Source organism: Mobula birostris, chromosome 15 (genome assembly GCF_030028105.1).
Source record: "Mobula birostris isolate sMobBir1 chromosome 15, sMobBir1.hap1, whole genome shotgun sequence".
NCBI classification, from domain to species: domain Eukaryota; kingdom Metazoa; phylum Chordata; class Chondrichthyes; order Myliobatiformes; family Myliobatidae; genus Mobula; species Mobula birostris.
The window spans coordinates 48,776,606-48,800,705 of NC_092384.1; the positions used below are offsets into that span (position 1 = coordinate 48,776,606).

General features: G+C 39.1%; 1 protein-coding gene across 3 annotated transcripts in view; it reads left to right on the forward strand.

Moving 5' to 3' along the window:
- Positions 1-24,100, forward strand: part of zfpm1 (zinc finger protein, FOG family member 1) — a 215,345-nt gene that overhangs the window by 168,839 nt on the left and 22,406 nt on the right. For all 3 annotated transcript variants that reach the window (XM_072279737.1, XM_072279739.1, XM_072279738.1), the window contains exon 5: positions 11,159-11,261. In XM_072279737.1, the coding sequence (XP_072135838.1) occupies positions 11,159-11,261 (103 nt within the window). The remainder of the gene's footprint in view (positions 1-11,158; positions 11,262-24,100) is intronic.

Consider the following 24,100-nt stretch of genomic DNA (forward strand, 5'->3'; position numbering starts at 1 on the left):
TCTATGGCGCCATAGCATAGGGGCAGAAATGAGGACCCTGACCCACAGCTGTGGCACAGTAGAGAAGATGGCTGAGGGCAGACAGAGAGGGAGGACCTTCATTGCTGCCCTCGGCACCAGCGACATAACGGGCAGTAAGTATGCATAGGTTTAAAAGGGAGTTGTGTTATATTTCCTTCACTCAGAGGGGAGTGCATATATGGAAAATATTTTATTTTTTAATAACTTGTATAAACTTTTGATTTAAACTGTTACTGAATATTTCTGAATATCATCTTCCACAAATTGTTAAACCTGCGCATAATAGAAAATGTAAAATCTCAACTGCTGAAGGTTTTTTGATCTGAAAGGTTAACTGTTTCACTTTCTACAGATGATGCTTGACCAGCCCAGTTTTTCCAGTAGCTTCAATTTTTATTTCAGTTTTCCTACACTGGCAGCTTTTTTGCTTTCCCATGTTTTTTAGTTAGCTGCTCGTTCCCTTCAGGTGATTGAAGAGCAGGGCTTATTATGGCCCCTCTATCAAAGTGATATCATTAGTATCACAGGAAACCCATCTTGTTGGAATCAGCAAGCTCCTGCCCTTGCTCTGTGCAATACTTTTAGCAGGTCAAAAATTGGGTGCATGCAGCTCACCTAACTGAAAATATTGAGCCAATCTATGTAAACTCCAAAATGAACCACATCGACATTCCCTTGTCTCCCTTCTCTATTGGACAGAAGATACAAAAATCTGAAAGCTCATACCACCAGACATCTACTAGCTGCTATTGTGAATTTATTGACCGGTTCCCTAGTATGATAAGATGGACTCTACCTCACAATCTAGCTTGTTTTGATCTTGCACCTTATTGTCTACCTACACTGCACTTTCTCTGTAACTGTTGCACTTTAATCTGAATTCTTTTATTGTCTTACCTCGAACCACCTCGATGCACTGTGCAAACTTTTGATCTGTATGCACGACTGTACCTCAGTACCTGTGGCAATAATAAAGCAATTCAATTCTAGCATGTTGGTGCTTATCAGTGTGAGGTATGTTATGCTAGGGTATGGTTCAGTGTGGGTATCTTCTGCTCCCAGATCAAGGAAAGCAAAACTAAGAGTAAAGGTTTCTTTAATTCACTCCAGCTGTGTTCCTCTAACCAGTCCTTCCCACATCCTCAATGTTAATTAATGTGATGAAGTTATTCCATGCAAGCCATATTGTCGATTCTTTGAGATTGACAATTAGTCTGAATTACAACAGATTTGTGCTGTACCCTTGGAGCTGCATTCAGATACTCTTATGCCCCCAATTTCGAAAATGTTGGAAATTGTCGCACGTCAGGCAGTATCAATTGAGATAGATACTGTTAAACATTGACCTTCAAAGAACTGAGAAAAGGTTAAAGTCAAGTGAGTGTTATGTTGCAGGGAAGAGGGAGTGTGGAAAGTAAAAAGAAAAGCAGAAACAGGCTCTGCCACCACAGTCACACAATCACACTAATTGCAGAAAATCCATCTCAGAGAGAAATAAATAAATAGAGATGAATAAAAATTAGAAGAGATGGAAAAATGATGCTGGAACTGAGTAATACATAAAATTGAATCACTGGACATCTTGAATAAAAACAGAGAGTGCTGTAAATGCTTAACAAGTCAAACAGCATCTGTGGAGCGAGAAACCGAGATAATATTTCAGACCAATTACCTTTCATCTAAACTGGCCGTTCTAATGCAAACTGGAAAGGCTGGTTATCTGAAATTGCAATGTGGCTGCATGAAAGTTGAGATAATTTTCCACAAACTTGATATGCTTCATTGGGACAGTTTGGGAATATGACTGGGATAGATAACTGAAGTGATGGCAAACTTTGGAAATATAATCTTGAATATAGTCAGGTGCCATCAAAGACCAGTTGAGATGTGCTACCTATACAGAGGAGAATAAAAGTGTTTTTTGGTAGTTGGTCTGTTTTTCCATGAAATTCCACTAACCAAATGTTAATGGTGGTTGAGAATCAACCCCCCTTAGTATTCTCACCAGACTGATAATAACCCTTAGAATAAATTGTACTTGTAAAGACACTCTGCTTAATAAGAAACTGAAATCTATCTTCTCTCAAGATCTAACATAAGATATTGCATAGTCAATTTTCATCACTCAAGTTATTAAAAAATGTATTTGTTAGAATTAGACATTGAACATTTTTGATTTGGAGAACCAATGTTGACATCAAGAAATCTTATCAGAGTGTGTTCATCCAGGGTGGGAGGAAATTTATTCTCCTTTGATTTAGTTTCAAACCCAGTTTCTAAAAGTGAAAAGCCAGCAGTTGTTTTCATTAATAAGCAGGTTTTGTATAAATAAATCTTTATTTATAACAGTATTTTTCCACACAGGATTACAATCACTTTTACTTGCATATATATTAGAATTTTGGAAACTTGTGGACAATATACAGTACAAATGCAAGAAAGGATATAACATTTCAAGTTTAAATTATAAACAGATTACTTGGTAATGTTTATTGTGTGTGACCAACTTAGAACTGGGTTTTACAAACTTGTATGATTTGGTGACATTCTGAATTTAATTTTGGCCATACAAATGTTTCTGATAAGAGAAAATAGTTAAACTGGTAATTAACAAAACTATATGGTTGTCTGGTTTGTGAGAACATAGCATGATTACATAAAAGCATCTATATTTCTGGGTTCATTAAATGTCCTGTTCATCATCTCCTTGAATTAAATACAGATTAACCCTTATCTCTCTAGTCTGTACTTTATCTCACTCAGGCGCCATGCTTCTGGGAGGCTGTTGGTACACCAAGTCCAAAAATGATTGATTTCTGGCTGATACTTGTTCATTTCCAAGATTTAGACTTCTATCTACATATTTGTTGATTTCCGGCAGCAGGGTTATCATTCCCGCTATATAATAAGCAGAAGAATATTTCAGTTCACTATAGATGCAACAGTTTCTCAATTAGGAGTTCATTAATCAGTCAATTAACAAAGCAGCAAAAATCTGTAAAAATTCTTCATAATTTGGCAAATGCATTTCTAATGCAGTACTTGCCTTTGAAGTGAAGTTATCACAATTGATTAAAAAAGGTCTAATATATTTACTAAAATATTACTGATGTTACAGAAACTGGGCTTTTAAAACAACTTCATGACTGGAGAATCGGTTGGGTTGTTGTAAAGCTGTGAAATGCGTTCTATTTTAGGACTTCAAATCTCTGTAATTAGAGTGTGTGAACTGACCTAATCCCTATATGACTTGATTGTAGAGTATTTGCCATACAATGTTGTATTTAAAAATAAGTAATGAAATTGCTGTTTTGACAATATCTGGAATGTAAATACATTAATTGTTCAATATTAAAAATAAGGGAGTCTTTGGAATTCTTTTTGGATTTTTGTGTTAACCATTCCAGCATATTCTTTATGTAGAAAATGGTATTTTAAAAGGACTGTTAGTCCTGAACAATTTATTGGATCCAGATATTACTGCAAGCCTAATTCATGGTATAATTCTACAATTGTTAAAATATTCTATAAAGCCGTCATTCCTGCTTGGTCTGTGTTACTCTCAGTCATAACAGGTTCTGTTAATCTATACAAATCCTTATCAGCTACTTGAAAGTTTCTAAACTATCACTGCAAAATCATTGGGTCAAGGGCAAGAGTCAATAGGCCTGCGTAGCCACGGGGAAAAAATAAGCTGTTTAGAAACAAAACAAGCTTTGATGAAATAGCCTGTTGGATTTTAAAGAAGAATTAAGCATCTTGGTTTAAAAAAAGATATTTCTCATTGTCCTCAATATGCCAAGATGAGCCAAATTGAAGTAATGATATCTCTTCCTCTTAACCTAGCTATTTGACTAAAATCTGCAACCTTCAACAAGCAAAAGTAAGGTTTGATTTTCTAAAGCAGCTGATAAAGTGCCTCGTGTTATAATTACCATTAACTGGATTTGTAATGCTGCAATTTAAGGATTCTCTTTTTCATTTTGTAAAATAGTTTCTACATAAAATCAGTGTGGGAAGCTATATAGTTGTAAAATAATTTATTACTTGAAGGAAAACTGACCAGCAAATTTAAGTGATGAGCTTGAACCCTGGCATTGCAGCTGGGGGATTTAAATAAACTGGGAATAGAAGTTTTGTATTAGTGATGATGACAGTGAAACTATAGGAAGTTCTAATTTCAGCTGCCAGCTGATTATTTGAGACTATTAACTGGGTGCTACAAAGATGATCCTACATCAAACCTCTTTGACCATCATGGACACATTGGACTGAATGACCTTGCTTCTCTGTCTTAAATTTCTGTAATTCTTTTGGGATTTTCTTTTTCCTGATGTATGAAGAATTTGCATTATTATAATTTAAAATAGTATGTAAACATTTAAAAACAAAAATAATTGCTTCGGTGTAGTATGATTATTTTGTATCAGTTAATACTTTTTAAAATTTGGGAACGGTAACTAAGCTTTCCTTTTCAGAGATGACCATCTGACTAAATTCATAATATCTGGATGAATTATCATAATCATGTTAACTAAGTTGGTAGCTATTTAAGCAATTAAAAGAACTGAAGCTACAATGAGAAGCTCATTTTCTGAGAACCATAATAATTTGCCTTTATATATCCTGGTTTCCTATTTTTATGTACCTTCAGCTGATGTGACCATCCTCTGCATGTACCATAGCAGCAGATGGAAAGAAGCTGCTACTTTTGCATTGGTTATGGTACAACTTTACAAACGCAATTTTGATCTTCTGATGCAAAAGAAAGACATGATTCCCTATGAGTTGTGAAATGGCAGGCAGTATGGTTTTCTTTAAAGCTTGTCATCCATATACATGATGGCACTCCTGCTCTGAGTCCAGTGTCATATGTTGAAGTATTGCTGTTGTAGTTCTTATAGTCATAGTGGTAGAACTGGAATTTCAGCAGGAAGTCCCTTCCTGGGTAACTAGAGATGGAGTTTATTTGTCTATTCCATGTCGTTTGTATCCTGGGGAACAGTACCAAGGCTTGCACTTGCCACTGATCAGAATTACAGCACAGTGGAAAAAGAAATTTAAAAACAAAGGGGCCCACTGTTAGCATTTAAGCTCTTGTTATTTTTCTTGCAAAAAGTCACTTTCACATTTAATCAGAACTACCAATCAAAACTGATTTTGCAAGATACTTCCAAAAGTGATTTAATAGACTATTAAAATGGGCAACTGTCCTGATGATCAATAATAGGACAGCTGCCCTATTTTCCACTTTTAACCCCAATGTAATAATACTAATAGTATCATACCAACTCCCTCTCTGGGTGCTATCACGCAGCACAGCAGAGGCAGGGGATTGAACCGTGACATTTTCTCATTTCTGTACCTGGTGCACATGTTGGATAAACTAACAGACCCATTGATGCAGCATTGTCTTCATTGTTAAACAGGGGAGAGGGTGAACTTGTAAGGCAAGGCAGGCTTAGCAGAATGAGGAAGACCTGAAAATAATTTGGCAAAGTCATTTGCAAAAGGAAGATCAGTGGGTGGGGTGGGGGGGGGGAAGAACAGTAAAAGTCAGGAAAGAGAGTAATTGAGTGTGCTGCAGGATACTGAGAGCAAAAGGTGAAGAAGTGTAAGAAATCACAGGAGAGCTTCTCCAACTCTGATGCTAATGCAAGTATGGATGGGTGATTTTTTTCTCTCTCCTTTTCACTGATCATGGGTTGAACATTGTGGAGGCAGATAATTAGTTTCACATTAAGGTTCATTGTGTATTTGCTTGTGATTAAGACCAGTTTGTGATGGCAAGGAAGAAGGGAACACTGCTGTGCTTAAATAGTCACTTCATTGTAAAATGTCCTGACCCTTTTCTGTGTGGGTTGTGGGACCGGTTTATAGTGTAATTGCAGCTTCAGCTAGCCATCTTCTAAAAATTTGATCGATCTTTGCTGGTAGGTAGTTGAACTATGAATTTTACAGGAATGTATATTTTTAAATTGACTCATTTTCATGTAGTTTTATTGTTTTTGGTGCCAGACTACCAAGTGGCAATAGATTATTGTAAAGAACGTGCAATCTCAAAACAAGGAAAACGACAGTACCTTGCATTAATTTAATGATAGCACCTTTTGCCGAGACTTTAATCCCTTGAAAATGACACAAGATAATTAAAGGTTATTTAAATGTTTATCTTATGTAAATCTTATTCCACATGTTATATTTGTTTCTATAGCAGCCTATTTTGAATGTACAATTCTTTTCATGTTCAGAATTTAAAACTCTCCAATTATCAGATTGTATTTTTGGCAAACTATTTTCCTGTTAGAATTCCTTGATAGTGCAATTAAACTTGGTTGCTTGTATTAAAACTTTCTGATATTACACTGCAGTTATGTGTTCTGTTTATGTTATCTGTGAAGTTTCCTAAAAACTCTTAAAATTTCTTTTCCTTCTAAAGAAACTCAACAGTTTGATGGATGTTTTCCAGAACTACAAAGTGTGATAAATTAAACAGCTCAGCAAGCTTCAAGTATCTGAGCCTCTAGTGCGCTGGGGAGAAGCCCGATAAATTAGTGATAAGTAGATGATAAAGATGTGGTATGGAACATGTTTGTGTATGATATGTATTTGAGACAGTCTGGTTAATATTACCAGCGCTAAGCTCTTGTCATAGTTTTCCTTCATCTCTGTAAAAGTATGGTATACATTGTAAGTTGAGATACCAGAACCATGTTTTTTATACTCAAGTATTTTAATGATCAGTTTCTAAATTTCAAATATACAAGAAATTCCAAAATACATATCAAAACTAAAGGTATAGTTAACGAAATGTACTTTGCCAATAGTGTGTAATTTGTATGTTTTACTCAGGAGAGCACACTTTTGCAAAGTAAATTTTGAATAATTTTCTCTAATGTTGTTATGTATGTGGAATTGGTATTTCAAATACTTTACTAGATGGACAATTGTTGATAACTTTCACTGGTTTAGTAATCAGCTTTGTTTTCTTAAAACACGGCACTGTAATAATTATACAAGCTTCTTTGTGCTGTGATCTTGAAAACATGATACTGTATTAGAATTCTAGTGAATATTTTGTTCTTTCTGAATCTTTAATTCTATTTAGGCAGCTATATGTTGCATCCATATTTGAAACTGGGTTCTAAAGAGTTATTTCTAATCTTGATTGAACATGCCATTATCCCATATGTTGAACAAAGAATTTAATTTGCATTTGTATGCTGACTTGAATTTAAAATTCAGTTTTTCAAAGATGCACTCTCTTCAATTGTACTGCTCTAACCATCCACTTGTAGTATATTTGATCCAGCAAGATTAGTTGCAATTTTTTACTCTAGTACTTTCCTTAGATCTTTTTTCTGCAAATATATTTTACTTGTGCCCTCCCCCTTACTCACGCATTCTTATTATTTTTAAAACTTGCTGGATTACAAGAAGTTTCTTTAGTTCAGTGGCTCATTTAGCTTGCCATGGATTCCCATTTTGGACACAGTTTTGTTTATTGGCTCCTGTAACTGTACAAGATCACATGAAGAGGCAATTAAAGAAAAATATTAGAAGCTGGAAGTGTGGAAATTGAAATCAAAAATTGAGAGAAGCCATTTCTAGTGGTGATAATAAAACCTATTATCCAGTTACTCTGCTATTTGACAACATAATCATGCCTGTTAACAAACATAAAAAGATTGGGAAATTCATCGGATAGAAAATTTACATAATGTAACTACAAGTGGAGCATCTGAATTGTTAATTAATATGGCTAGAATCTGACAACCTTTGGTAATCCAGCAGTAGGATGGGATTCGTAAAATGCAAATTGGGTCTGGTTTCAGTTTTATCTTCCACAGATTTCAGATTATCAATAGATCTTAATGCAACCTATATTTACTAACTGCTGTAGCATGTAGTGTACTTATACTGGTTTTGCTTTTGAGGTTTCTCATAATAGATAAATAACAATCTAACTTTACAAGAAAGTCCTCTTCAACTGAATTCCATTCTCCCCACTTTACCATCCCAAAATGGATGAACAGTTAAGAAAAACAAAGTTGCTAACTTTTCTAACCAAGTTTTAGTATCAAATTTAGTAAAAGGATTTTGGTGGCCATATATTTTAATTTGCAGCTTGAAATATAATCATATTTAGCTGACTAGAGCATATCAAATCTAAGACATGCTTTCTCCTATGCATAAATAAGATGTTTTATTTTTGGTTAAACTTGGGTTTTGCTGTGAATGTTGGATATTGCATCGGGATTTGAACACCAGCTACTGCACTGATGAGTTCTCAGTGATGACTGTAATTCTTGGTTTGAGGCTGAATAATTGGATTTCATATCAACAGCTCAGCAACAGCTCGGGGATCATCCCAGATTAAAATTTTCACCATCATTAACATTCATTGGAAAAGGATGTGAGAGATTTCAGTACTGCAGACATCAGCATCATTGTCAAGCATTGAGTAATTTCAGAAGCAGATATAACAGCAAGACTAGGGACTAAAACTTTTTTTTGCCAAGTGCACAGGCAAAAATTATTGCATTTTGGAGAGGCAACTTCTCTTGATGACTGTTCTTCATAACTAATGAGATTCTACTAATTTGAGACATTTAGTGCACTAATCACTGGGAATCGTCAAATTTTATAGTCCAAAGGGCTGTGCAGTTCTTTGTCTTTACTGACTTTCTGAAAGCACTAAGAGCCTAACTTTGTTTTCTTGCACTTTCCTTTTAACCTCTAGCACTTAGGATTTGTGTCATAAGATTTGCATTTCAGTTGAAAAAGAAATAGATTTGCAAATGCAGGAACCTGAAATAAAAATGGAAATTCTGGAAGAACTCAGCCAGGCAAGCAGCAGCTGTGGAACGAGCAACCAGTCAATATTTTGGGTCAGCAACCTCTCTTCAGAACTGAGTGCGATGGTGGGGGAGAGGAAGAGTGTAGGGATTACTGTTTTACAGCAGAGCCTGTAATGAGAGAGGTTGGGAATGATCTCGTAATGAGGAGCATGAAAGCTGACTGTTAATAAGATACTTGGTGAAAAGAGCACATTAGCATAATGAAAAATTAGGAAAGAGCAATTTCACTGAGGGTGGAAAATAAGATGTTCATTTTAGAGCAGGGGTTCCCAACCTGGAGTTCACGGACCCCTCGAATAATGATGAGACTCATTGGCATGAAAAAAGGTTGTAAAATGTCTAGGTGGAAGCTAAATTGTTTTTGCTTTGGTTTGGAATAGGCAGAATGTGAAATTGTGGAATAACAATATATTTTTTCCCTAGAATATTATTGATGGCAACAAACTCACTCACTTACAAGCATCCCTGTTTTCTCTGATATGCTGCCAATTTCACTTTAGCCACCCTATGGTTCCTGAAGAATATTGTCTGTCACTTCCTTTAATGCGTCACTTGTGATCAGTGCAAATATAGATCCAGGATATGATCTAGTTATGACTAAATACATTTGCAATGGAACTACTGTTGCAAGAATACTCCAGGAAAAGTGCTATTGTATAACTTTCTTGCAATAACATTTTTCACTGTTTCTCCAGCATTTTTTATTAGCAGTACCATTCAAATCCATGTTGAGTTTTTTTTTTGTGTGCAATAATTTACTATGAAATGATTTTAGTAAATCTGGCTGCATAGCAATCATTCCAGCTTGATAGTCTAAACATAAAAATGATTTGTCTGTTGTTAATTCATTGTTAAATCTGGGTCTGCTCCAACTGTACTTTGAGTTATACATTTTGTGACGTTGCTTAGACAGGAAAAGAAATTCTGAAATGGGTACAAGGGTAAGTCCGTCACTGGCACCATCTTGTGGCTGGTTGCTTATTTTACACAGTGAGGATTTTTTTTGGTTATAGTATTTATCAAAGGAAGGTCAAGAATATCACAAACTTTGTAACATGCTTTATTTTTAAAATGTGGGAACTTTGGTTAATAACCATTTACTAGCACCAAGCTGCAGACTCCATTAGTAATGTCTAACAGCCAACAACTTTTCTTTAAAATTGGAGTGATGATGAAGGAATAACCTTGTAAGTAAATAACCCATTAAAACAATGGTGCCACTAGAGGCACTGAGTACTGATCAGAAGCCATGAGACAGTGCACCCTGATGCCTTCCCGATCGTCACGTGGGACTTCAACCAAGCTCAGATTTATTTATCACACGTACATTGAAACATACAGTGAAATGCTTCATTTGCATAACAGCCAGCACACCCAAAGACATGTTGGGGGCAGCACACAAGTGTTGCCACACATGCTGGTGCCAACGTAGCACACCCACAATACTCAGCAGAACAACGCAAGCAGCAACAACAAAACAAAACAAGACAACAACAGCAAAACAAGCTCCCCACCCACTCACTCTCACACACAGAGCAGGCCACCTCCGGGTCTCCATTCAACAGCAGCGTATTTTGATTTCGTAGAGTGTTTGCTTTCTGCACTTTTCAGAATGATTGTTTTAAAAAAAAGTTTGGATAACCACTTGTTCATACGTAAGGTGAAATACTAATATAATTCAGTTTTACAATCCAGTATTTTCTCAATGTTTCTTACGACGTGCCTACTTAAATTTTCTGCACATTTCAAAGTGCTAGTTTATGAGATTCTGCATTTATTACTAAAAGGTTTGACTGAACAAAATCTTAAGAAAATATAGTATAAATGAATTTTCTTTGTCAAAAATATTTGTGTAATTAGAAATGTACTACTTTATTGCATTTTATATATTTAAGTGTGCATTTTTTGCGCAATTTGACGATGATACAAAACGATTTCCTCTTAACAGCAATGTTAGCTTTGTAAATCTGTAACAAGATTCACTCTGCAACAGAGTGATAATCCCTCTTGGTTTACCAATTGAATCTCTATCTTAAACAGAACTCAGTATAACAACTTTGGAATTGTGCAAATGAAGTTTCTTCTCATAGATGAGAGATGTGTAGATGCACTGATTGCAACAGAGTCATTAGCTTTAAATGAATCAGAACTGTTAACCATATTTTTCGAGCTTTGGTGTAATCTTGAATTGATTTTGCAGTGTATCAAATTTAGGTGAAGAAAGAATGGTTGAATAATAAACAGCTTACTAAACTGGATGCTTTGTCTCGTCACAGCCTGTTACTACACCTTTGCATTTAAAAGAGGAACGTTGCTGGCTAGGGCAACTGAAAATAACAGGGCATGAAGAAACAGCCAATTGTACCGTCTATTGCAAAGGTATGTGCATTTTACATAATTTTTAGATTTTTAATATAATTTTGTTTTAAATTTATCATGTCTCCTGCTTGGAAAATGGGCAGTTTTCGTTTAATTAAGCAAGGACACAGTGTATTCTGATTAATTGGGACACGTTGGGATCAGTACATTTTGACCCAATTAAGTGGCTACCCAATTAGTGGTTTCATGGAAATGCTTAAAAAAAGTATTTTAAAAAAAGATGATCTACCATTTACTTGAATAACAATTATCTATTTAAATGAAATACAGAACAAATTAGAACACTACCAATACAATTATATGACTATAAAACTAATAGTTCCTAATAGTTATCAACAGAGGAACTTATCCAGTGTATGTTGCCGTGTTCTTCTGACTATCTGTAAACGAACAAAATCAGTGCAAATATCTTCATGCTGCCTTCATACAATGTTTTCATTTCAAGAAGATTGTTGTTACCTTCAAATTCTTCATGGTTCCTAACTTGATGAAGTAGTGAAATCACACTCCTGGCCATTTCTAGCATTGCCAAGTCTGAATTCTTCGAGTTGAGTCAGGTCACTTTTTATTTTCATTTCGACCATTACTGCTGGTACAGTACACTGTAAAAACGAGACAACTTTTTTCAGGACCATGGTGCTACATGAAACAATACAAAAACCACACTGAACTACGTAAAACAACACAAAAACTACACTAGACTACAGACCTACCCAGAACTGTGCAAAGTGCACAAAACAGTGCAGGTATTACAATAAATAATAAACAAGACAATAGGCACAGTAGAGGGCAGTAGGTTGGTGTCAGTCCAGGCTCTGTGTGTTGAGGAGTCTGATGGCTTGGGGGAAGAAACTGTTACATAATCTGGTCGTGAGAGCCCGAATGCTTCAGTGCCTTTTGCCAGATAGCAGGAGGGAGAAGAGTTTGTATGAGAGGTGCATGGGGTCCTTCATAATGCTGTTTGCTTTACGGATGCAGCGTGTGGTGTAAATGTCTCTAATGGCGGGAAGAGAGACCCCGATGATCTTCTCAACTGACCTCACTATCCGCTGCAGGGTCTTGCGATCAGAGATGGTGCAATTTCTGAACCAGGCAGTGATGCAGCTGCTCAGGATGCTCTCGATACATCCTCTGTAGAATGTGGTGAGGATGTGGGGTGGGAGATGGACTTTTCTCAGCCTTCGTAGAAAGTAGAGACGCTGCTGGGCTTTCTTGGCTATGGAGCTGGTGTTGAGGGACCAGGTGAGATTCTCCACCAGGTGAACTCAAAGAAATTTGGTGCTCTCTTAACGATCTCAATGGAGGAGTCGTCGATGTTCACCGGAGAGTGGTCGTTCCGTGTCCTCCTGAAGTCAACAACCATCTCTTTTGTTTGTTCACATTCAGAGACAGGTTGTTGACTCTGCACTAGTCCATTAGCCGCTGCACCTCCTCTCTGTATGCTGACTCATCGTTCTTGCTGATGGGGTCCACCATGGTCGTGTCAACGGCAAACTTGATGATGTGGTTCGAGCTGTGTGTTGCAGCACCGTTGTGGGTCAGCAGAGTGAACAGCAGTGGACTGAGCACACAGCCCTGGGGGGCCCCCGTGCTCAGTGTGATGGTGTTGAAGATGCTGCTTCCAATCCGGACTGACTGAGGTCCCCCAGTCAGGAAGTCTAGGATCCAGTTGCAGAGGGAGGTATTCAGGCCCAGTAGGCTCAGCTTTCCAATCAGTTTCTGAGGAATGATTGGGTTGAATGCTGAACTGAAGTCTATGAACAGCATTTGAACGTAAGTGTCTTTTTTGTCCAGGTGGGTTAGGGCCAGGTGGAGGGTGATGGCAATGGTGTCGTCTGTTGAACGGTTGGGAGGTATGTGAACTGCAGGGGGGCAGCAGGGTCTTGATGTGCTTCATGACAAGCCTCTCGAAACACTTCATGATGGTGGATGTGAGTGCGATGGGATGGTAGTCGTTGAGGCAGGACACTGAAGACTTCTTCGGCACGGGGACGATGGTTGCGGCCTTGAAGCACGTAGGAACGACGGCGCTGCTCAGGAAGATGTTGAAGATGTCAGTGAGAATATCTACTAGCTGGTCTACACATCCTCTAAGTACTTTGCCAGGAATATTGTCTGGTCCAGCAGCCTTCTGTGGGTTGACCCTGCATAGGGTTCTCCTCGCACCGGCCACGATAAGACACAGCACCTGGTCATTTGGAGGAAGGCTGGAAGGCCAACACGTCGTTTTCCGCCTCAAAATGAGCGTTGAAGTTGTTCAACGCATCTGGGAGGGAGGCATGACCAGCACAGGCAGGTGGTGTTGTCCAGTAGTTGGTGATGTCCTGAATGCCCTTCCACTTGAAACCACAATGAGCAAAAAAAGTTCTGAATTGCCTGACCGCTTATTTCTCACCAACTATCAGTGACAAAAATCACTGCTTTTTGAACACAAACACACAGAACTGACTCTATTTATAAACTGGTGGCTCTACGCACAGCAAAGGGTCTAACGGCTGCACAAGTGCATGCGAATGACGCTAGTAAGAAACTGTTCAACAGTCTCCTGTCCCAAATAAATGAAGGGAATCCTGGCTATTTTATCAATTAGTTTTTGTTAGAACATAGAACAGAGAAAACCTACAGCACAATACAGGCCCTTCAGCCCACAAAGCTGTGCGGAACATGTCCTTACCTTAGAGCTACCTAGGCTTACCCAAAGCCCTCTGTTTTTCTAAGCTCCATATACCTATCCAGGAGTCTCTTAAAAGGTCCTATCATTTCCGCCTCCATCACTGCCTCCGGCAGCCCATTCCATGCACTCACCACTCTCTGTGTAAAAATAAAAACAACTTATCCCTGACATCTCCTCTGAACCTACTTCCAAGCACCTTAAAACTATGCCCCCTCATGCTAGCCATTTCAGCCATGGGAAAAAGCCTCTGACTACCCACATGATCAATGCCCTTCATTATCTTGTACACCTCTGTCAGGTCACCTTTCATCCTCCATCGCTCCAAGGAGAAAAGGCCAAGTTCGCTCAACCTACTCTCATAAGGCATGCTCCCCAATCCGGGCAACATTCTTCTAAATCTCCTCTGCACCCTTTCTATGGTTTCCACGTCCTTCCTGTAGTGAGGCGACCAGATCTGAGCACAGTACTCCAAATGGGGTCTGACCAGGGTCCTATAGAGCTGCAACATTACCTCTCGGCTCTTAAACACAGTGCCACGGTTGATGAAGGCCAATGCACCATATGCCATCTTAACCACAGAGTCAACCTGCGTAGCAGCTTTGAGTGTCCTATGGACTCGGACCCCAAGATCCCTCTGATCCTCTACACTGCCAAGAGTCTTACCATTCACATTATATTCTGCCATCATATTTGACCTACCAAAATGAACTACCTCACACTTATCTGGGTTGAACTCCATTTGCCACTTCTCAGCCCAGTTTTGCATCCTGTCAATGTCCCACTGTAACCTCTGACAGCCCTCCACACTATCCACAACACCTCCAACCTTTGTGTCATCAACAAATTTACTAACCTCCTCACCCAGGTCATTTATGAAAATCACGAAGAGTAGAGATCCCAGAACAGATCCCTGAGGCACACCACTTGTCACCGACCTCCATGCAGAATATGACCCATCTACAACCACTCTTTGCCTTCTGTGGGCAAGCCAGTTCTGGATCCAGAAAGCAAGAACCCCTTGGGTCCCATGCCTCCTTACTTTCTCAATAAGCCTTGCATGGAGTACCTTATCAAATGCCTTGCTGAAATCCATATACACTACATCTACTGCTCTACCTTCATCAATGTGTTTAGTCACATCCCAAAAAATCCAATCAGGCTCGTAAGGCACGACCTGCCTTTGACAAAGCCATGCTGATTTTTCCGGATCATTTTATATCTCTCCAAATGTTCATAAATCCTGCCTCTCAAGATCTTCTCCATCAACTTACCAACCACTGAAGTAAGACTCACTGATCCATAATTTCCTGGGCTATCTCTACTCCCTTTCTTGAATAAGGGAACAGCATCCGCAACCCTCCAGTCCTCTGGAACCTCTCCCGTCCTCGTTGATAATGCAAAGATCATTGCCAGAGGCTCAGCAATCTCCTCCCTTGCTTCCCACAGTAGCCTGGGGTACATCCCGTCCAGTCCCGGTTACTTATCCAACTTGATGCTTTCCCAAAACTCCAGCACATCCTCTTTTTTAATGTCTATATGCTCAAGCTTTTCAGTCTGCTGTAAGTCATCCCTACAATCACCAAGATCCTTTTCAGTAGTGAATACTGAATCAAAGTATTCATTAAGTACCTCTGCTATTTCCTCCAGTTCCATACACACTTTTCCACTGTCACAGTTGATTGGTCCTAATCATGCATTATCCTCTTACTCTTCACATAGTTGTAAAATGCCTTGGGGTTTTCCTTAATCCTGTCCACCAAGGCCTTCTCATGGCCCCTTCTGGCTCTCCTAATTTCATTCTTAAGCTCCTTCCTGCTAGCTTTATAATCTTCTAGATCTCTATCATTACCTAGTTTTTTGTTCTTTAAGAGTTGTCCCAAATAAGTTGTCCCAATTAACCAATGGCCGAATTAACCAGAATCCATTGTATCCAAATATTCTGTAATCCTGTGTACAGAAAAGGGAATTTTCTATTCTCAAATCTGCATCTGCAAAACATTAGCTTTAAGCATCAATCTTGCTCTTGAAAAATCAGATGCAAACAGCACTCTCTATTCTAAATATGAAAACCGCACAGCTGGGTCAAGGGACTGTTGGCTATAAACATCAAAAAGTTGTTATTTCAGTGCACCATTTTCTTCAATGAAATACCTTGTTATTTTCTCTCTTCGCATTTGAAACCCCTTGAATGATATAACATTGCAGGCGACACAGTAGTGCAATTGCTTTACAGTGCCACTAATCAGCGTTTGGGGTTTGATTCCCACCGCTGTCTGTTCGCTCTCCCCGTGACCGCGTGGGTTTCCTCTGGGTGGTCCGGTTTCCTCCCACATTCCAAAAAACATGTAGTTCGGGTTAGGGTCAGTAAGCAGCGGGCATGCAATGGCCACACTCCTTGCAAACTTGATTTGATGCAAAACAATGAATTTCACTGTACGTTTCAATGTACATGACAAAGAAACTTAATCCTTGTCTTTATCCATTTATGAATGAGCTAAACTTGCCAAAGAAAGTTTTCATTTCAACTTGGAAAAATACTTAACAGTTTGATGGCATTGATCATTGCCATTCCTACTGCTGTGAATTGAAACATAATTATCATATGTAGATTTTATTCTTTTCAGGTTAACTTGCTTGTTATTTTCTCCTTCAATCCATTCTTTCTTTCCACCTTTCTGTCTTTCAGACTGAATTTGGTGTTGAGTTGGCTTTTGTTCTCAGTAGACAACAGTCTGTGCATTCATTGCACATATACTGTCCCAGAGTCACTTTATGATTAGTAGGATGGAATGCATGGAGCTGTGTTGAACAGGACTGGGAAGGAAATACTACCATTTATTTCCTTAGCTAGTCATCCTGAAGAAATGCTACTTAATTAGGAATTAACATAATATTTAAAACAATGACAGATTAAGCGTAGAAAAGGAAACACAGGAAAGAAGTATAGGGTTATGAAAAGGAATATTTCTATTTAGTCTGAAAGGGTCACCCTAAGCTTCAAATTACTTTTCAATGTAATTTGTTATCCCTCTCAACCCTGAACTCAGCCTTTGGCCTCCTGCATGATCCTACCAAAGCCAAATAAATTTGAGAAACAGCTTTTCATCTTCCATTTAGGCATGTCTATCAGTACTTGTGACTCAGTACTAAATTCAACAATTTTAGATAAACATTGTTTTCCTGTATTGTGTCAGAACTGACAATTTTGTGATATGAGGTCACCAACTTCTAACATTAGCTCAGTTTTATCTCTTCATGGATGCTGCCTCATCTGATTAATTTCAGCATTCCCTTTTATTTCAGATTTCTAGCGACTATTTGCTCTGCGCCTCTATTTTGGCATTTTCTACTCTTCGCCTTCGCTGACCTCTGTGCACTTCTCTAGACAGACCAGCTATGATTAACATGCATTCATCACTCTCTCAAATGCTATGAACAGCAGTTGTATCACCTGGACACTTCTAACTCTCACACTATCACAGATATCTCATTTGTTCTATTCAACCCACCTTGCCTCCTGTAACCTAAAGGTCATTGATTTAAAGATAATGATGAAAGATTATTGACATGAAAGAACAAACCTGTTTCTGTCTTCACATATGCTGCCTGAATTGGTGACTAAACCCAGCATTTTCTGGTATTCACTTTTTAATCTATTGTTTTAAAATCACCAACAATAATTAAAATCTGAAGGGAAGAGATTGCTCATCCATAGGTTTCAGCACCAGAATATGTTTGACTGGAAGTACGATATGTTCTAGCATTAAGACATTTACTCTCACTGACTTGGAGTAAGTCCCATGCAGTGTATAATAAGAGCGGGTGTAACCTTGCAAGTTTACATTTTATTTGTATTCCCCTTGTTTTTCTGTGAATAAACAAATGTGAGGAAGACATACAGGATATTTACTTTTACTGACTGAGGCTTATAATGCTAAAGCAGAGTGCTCATGCTAGAATCCTGCAACACTAATTCGGCCCAGCAAAATCTACAGAATGGGATGGTAGAGACGACACAGAGGGAATTGACACAGACGGCCAGAGAGTTATAGTTGAGAGAAGATATTGCCGGAACAGGTCTCGATTTCTAAACAAAGGAGACCTGTTTAATTAAGGTGTAAAGAAATTATGAAACTCATAGAAAGAGTTAACACAAAAACCCCCCTTCATTTAGGGGAAAGCTCAATAGTTAGGAGATGTAGATTGGGGAGAAGTTAAGTTTACAAATCTAGGAGTAAGAATAAAGTTCACTTTTAACCTTCAGGTATTATTTACTTAAGAACATAAGAATTTCAGAATCCTAAATGGCTTATCCCTTTTCTAAAACTGTGCCTCTTCAGTCAGGGTAAAATTGTCTTCCTGCATCTAGCCTGTGAGATCCTTTAAGAATTTTGTATGTTTCAGTGAGGTCTGCTCTCCTTTTGAAGACAATAGAATACAACCTCAATCTACTCAAATCTAACCTCATTTGGCAAACCTCTCATCACAGAAAACAATAATGTTAATCTCTCTTGCATTCCTTGGGTAAAGAGACCAGACTTGTAATATTTCTGATACAAACCAAAATGTTTTTCATACCAAATATATTCCCTTTATCCTGTCTTTCCCTCTCACCGCCTTCTCTACTGACGTATTGGCTCCCGATGTAAAGTGTTTGACGTTATATGTTAACTCTGTTTCTCTTTGCATGGGTCCTGTAAGAGCTGTTGAGTGTGTTTAGCATTTTCTGTTTATTTTTTCTGAGGATTTATACATCTGTTGTAGGCCTGCAGTGCTGTGTTACGACAGCCTGATATGGATCAAAATTAAAGCCAAACCTAACTCCACCAGAGCCAATCTGAATCTTTCCCTAATCTAGGGACCCATACTGATTCCCATACCTGACAGCCTGCAGACATTTGCAGAACATCACACCCAGACACTGACACAGAGTTGGGGTTGATGTCCACCTCCACATTCTGAGCCTGTGAAAAGATTTGCTGCCACCCATTATGTGATCACAGTTGAACTCAGACAAATGATTCCAGCCCTGAGAAAGCTGCTCCCCAGCCCTAGGCACGTTCTCTATCCAATCCCTGGAGAAGCCCTCGACCTGACTGTGGTATTGGGACAAGCATGGATTAATATCCAAGGATAAGCTCCCCAAGCTCCAAACAAAGTAACAGTTGGACTCCTTCACCAAGTATCACGTCCTGCCACCAGCACTGAGCCAAACTGTAAAGTACTCTGAAGGTGTTAAACATTCCTTGTAAACTCCAAGACCCACAGCTCCCCTGTCTATCTGAAACCTCATCAAAGCCTGGCCACTGTTCTCTGTCCGGTCTCTTGACAAGTATCAAATCCTGTTGTTAATACCAGGCCAACCTTAAGATCAACATTCAAAATCATGCTTCAACCCTTGCTCAATTCCCATGCCCAGTTCCTAGTGAAGTGTCAGTTCGGCACAGTCTCTACCTGCCGATACCGAGTCAAACTGTCCTCAGTAAAGTACTGAGCTAGGCCAGCACAGCATTACCTGAACCTGAAACTCAGAGGTAGATTGCTTTGAGCTGTGGTTGGTATTCTGGCACTGCTATGTCACATAAATAAATAGGGCAGTACACTTGTTTCTGTGAAGCTGATAGCCATTTAATTCCTTTTTCTGAATTTGGTTACCTCCTGACATAAATTAGATGTGTTGTGACAGGGCTTCTATAAAGGAGAAACCCCCAAATGGTGAAACTAACATTTTCTAGGCCTACTATTTTTCCTGCAGCATGGTAGTTCCTGCAACCAATATTTAATCAGAATATGTATTGCCTCTTTAGGGAGGCAAAACTATGTTGGACCAGTTTCAGGAGTCGAGCTTTGGGAAATTAACTCTCTATCCCATTAATTTTACCAAGTAAGCTTAACAGACCAAGATCACCCATGGTGTACCACCAGGAGGTTTTTAACAACTGTACTTGGTTTATATTTTCAAGGTTGTAGTCCACACTGCAGACTTTCAGAGCTGGAGACAAGGTCCCTGACCTGATGGACTGAGAAATTACCCCGTGTAATCAGTGGACCTTAGGAATTGAGAAGCTTTTTTGTTCCAATAATAACCCACAGGCCAGTGTACCATATTGCCAATGTCATGAAGAATGCTTTATGAAAGACAATATATAAAAATAAATTTCAAAGAAATAATCCTGTGCTTTATAAAAAGGTAGTAGTGACACAGGAGAATATTAAAATGATACCATTTTGTGAACAGGAAATCGGCTTCAGCAATAAATAAATAGCACAATTTGAATGTTTAAAGTATAAACATCATATAAATGTACAAGAAGTATAGATTCAATTTGATTATAGAACTATTTAACAAAATGGATATTAGATTCCTTATTGTTTAATAAGATTTCTGTTCAGACCTACAGAGAACAAAAAAACATACAACCACTGTTTATTTATGTAGAAATACAGCATGGAAGAGACTTTTCTGGCCCAATGAACCACACCACCCAGTAACCCATCTATTTAAACCTAGCCTAATCACAGGACAATTTACAATGACCAGTTAATGTACCTACTAACTGGTACATTAACTGTGGGAGGAAACCGTAGCACCCGGAGGAAAGGCATGCATTCACAGGGAGAACTTACAAACTCCATACAGAGGATGCCAGAATTGAACTCCAAACTCAGATGCCCTGAGCTGTAATTTCATTAGTGGCAATAATGTGATGTCTGTTAGAAGGATTTTAATAATGATTTATCAGAATAAAACTGTCTGTGGTCATTTTGCTGTTGTAGTTGCATTACTATGCCATAGTGGTTCCCATAGAAAAAAAAAGTTTTTTATTTGCATGGTGAAATTTATCAAATGTTATCTCCCTAAGACTTCAAGCTCTAAGACTTGCTAGCTGATAGCTGAAGGGAAAAGTTCATGCCTCAAATTCTCACAGAGAGCACGTCTGCCTGTTACACATGTCCAAAACATCCTGAAAGTCAGAAGCCAACAATCAGACCTCAGACAGTGGACTTGCCTTTGAGCTCAGTGACAAGAGAGTGATGTGCTGAAGAGAGGGTCCAGATATACTTGTATCCCTTAATTTTATGAACAGCGGGGGCTGGTATGACTCATTAGAGCGACGGTCACTAATTCTAAAGTTTGTGTGTGATCCCTTTGATTATATATGCTACCTGGGGCCTACTTGGCATAGGATCAGCTTCTTCTCACCAGTTCCAATTGGTTGCAGAGTGCTAGCTTGTTCAGGGTCTTCACATCCAGGAACTATAGGTGTGGATGACATGACAGATGACCACGGTGTGGTTCCAGGCAAACCAGCCTCCCGTTTCTCCTTAAAGCCGAATGTGTTTCTCAGTCAGCAGGCTGATAAGAAATTATTTAGGGAAAAAAAGACAACTAATTTTCTACTTTATTTAAAATGGAGTGGTAGAGATTTGGTCTGCTCTCATTAATCCTTCATCAATTAAGAAGGCTATTTGAACTGGAAAGCAGTTTGTTTCCCTTGTTCCTCAGCCAATCAAGGTCAGCATCTTTGAAGATGGACTCCCCCTCCCAACACAACTTCTTGCTAAACATTTGCCTCAGGATGCCACTTTGAATAGAAAGTTCTGTCCCTCACGGCTCCCCATGAATGCATTCTCCTTCCCTATTATAAAAGCACTGTCTCACCACAGATCCCTTAATTTATGTAAACACTTGGTCCTTGTTTGCTAACATAAATTTCCAGTCACGATGTTTTGGGGGAAAAAACAATGTATTCTTTGTGCAGGAGTAGGGTTTCACATTGGTAGAAAATATTTCAGATTAAAATATTCCTAATTGAAAATTTGTGTGTGATGTGGTCTGGCTGTAATTTTGTATAGTTGTAGTGTTTTCATATTGTTGCTTGGTCCATGTGGCATAGTGTTTGCCGTTTCTTACTCCCTGGTTGATCCATTGCTATAGGCATTTCAGTCTGCCATGTATCTGCTCCTCACCAGATCGCTGCCTCCCCACAATCTGTGGTTCTCCTCTTTCTTCCCTTACTTTCATCTTTCCTTGATCTTGTCTCTGTTTTCCCCTCCTTTCAACATACCCTGACTTCTGTGTTTCTCCTGGCCCTGCCCCACAGCAAAGCAGCTTAAACCTTGTTCGCAACTAGGTTCCTGCTGTCTGCTATTGTGGCTAACATGAGCACCCTCAAGATGCTTTCTGCCAATAACTTATATCGATGCTTTATAGTTTTCTTCCATGCAATCGTAATTTTTTTTCAGCATTAAATGTCTATATTCATAATTTGTGTCTTTGAGCTGATGAACAAAATTAACTAGAACCCAATGTTTTCATTTTTTATCGTCAGCAGTTTAATCGATTACTTTTATTGTATTAATTGCATTTGTAATTGTACATTTTGTCGCTGGTACATTCCGGTAATAGATGAGCACCAATGTAGCTGCTTATCCACACAGTGCAGAACACAGAATGTTCCAGGCTTTGCAAAAGGACTTCATGTTCTGGAAGCTAAAAGCAAAAGTGGTTCATTTTTATGCTTTAGTGGGGGGCACTCCTTCGGTCGGGTTTGACCCTGAATATTGCATTCTTGCTGTCTACCTGATAATGCAAGCTAGAGCAGTACAATGTGGACAGCAAGTGTTGCCCATGCAGCAGGCTGCCCTTCTCCATGCAGCTGATAAATCCATTAGAACGGCAGAGACCAATACCGTTTGGCATCTACAGTGTCTCCAGAGTTGCCAGTCGCCATTGAAATCCATGTCGGACTGCCTTAGGGACTCCAGCTCCGGATTTGTCCTCGGGGCTCACTCCCAAAGCCTTCCGCATGAGTGGGTACAGCCGCAAGGCGGCGGAGTTTGAGATCAGATTTTTCCTTCTCCTAGATCAGCTGCCAACCATAGCTGATGAGCTCCATCTGCCCGAAGCGACTGGTTCTGAGGTGCCAGTAACATGCTTTTGCCCCTTCTCCTGTCGGTAGAAATGGCTTCGCTGGGCTTAGTTGCTAAGCCGCTCAATGTACTTGAATACATCAATTACTAATGTGGGGGATATTAGAGCTAATCTTTGAGTTCTGCTATGTTCAAGACTATTTTGCGTGTTGACGTCATGGGCTAGATTGTCCTGAAGTTGGCTCACTGCACAGCAGCTGCAGCAACTGCCCACTCTTAACCCGATGGGGACCAGCCGAGTTGATTTATATACTGGTAGTTGTCATGTGAGGCAGAGTGGGCTATGAGTAGAATCTTACCCCAGTATACTCAAATAGCCCTTGACCACCAGCTATTGTCAAAGCCTTTTGAATTGAAGTGGTTGTAAGTGTCATTGAAAAACAGTTTAATTCTGAACAACTCACAGTCCTAAATCTAATTAAGAACATTAAGATAAATTGCTTTGCTTTATCACAATTATCTTTCTATGTGCACAGATTCAACTTCAGGTTTATTGTCATGGTCTATAGACGCTACCAGGTTTATTGTCATGGTCTATAGACGCTTTTTGCAGCAGCTGCACAGTATATTATAAATATGACAATATAAATTACACAAATTAGCATAAATTATGCATAAATTGCATGAATAAACAAGCATAAACATATTGACATTAGTGAGTCGAATGAAATATAGTCCAAGTAGGAAGTAGGTTTTTACAAGTCATTTCAGGAACCTGATGCCGGTGGGGGGGGGGGGGGGGGAGCTGTTATTGAACCTTTTGGCATGAATCTTCAGGGTCCTCCATCACCTGCCTGAGGACAACAATAAGAAGAGGGCATGACCCAGGCGGTGGGTCCTATCAGTGGATGTCGGCTTCCTGAGATGTCGCCTCTTGTTGATATCCTTGAGGGGGTGGGAGGAGCAATGATGGAACTGGCTGAGTTACCACTCTCTGTAGCCTGTAATAGTCCTGTGCGTTGGAGTGTTCATACTAGGCGATGAACATTTACAGATGTGCAGGAAATCCAGTGCCCAACTTTAGAGCTCTATCAGAGTCTTTGATGACCTGCTGAATCTCCTTAAACATCTAAGAATGTAGAAATGTGCCAGACCTCCTTCATGATTGCGCTTATGTGCTTGGCCTAGATGTTGACACCCAGGGACTTGATGCTGTTCATCCGTTCCACCACGGGTGCTTTAATGAGACAATGCTGTTGATTTGCCTGCCTTCCCCTTCCTAAAGTCCACA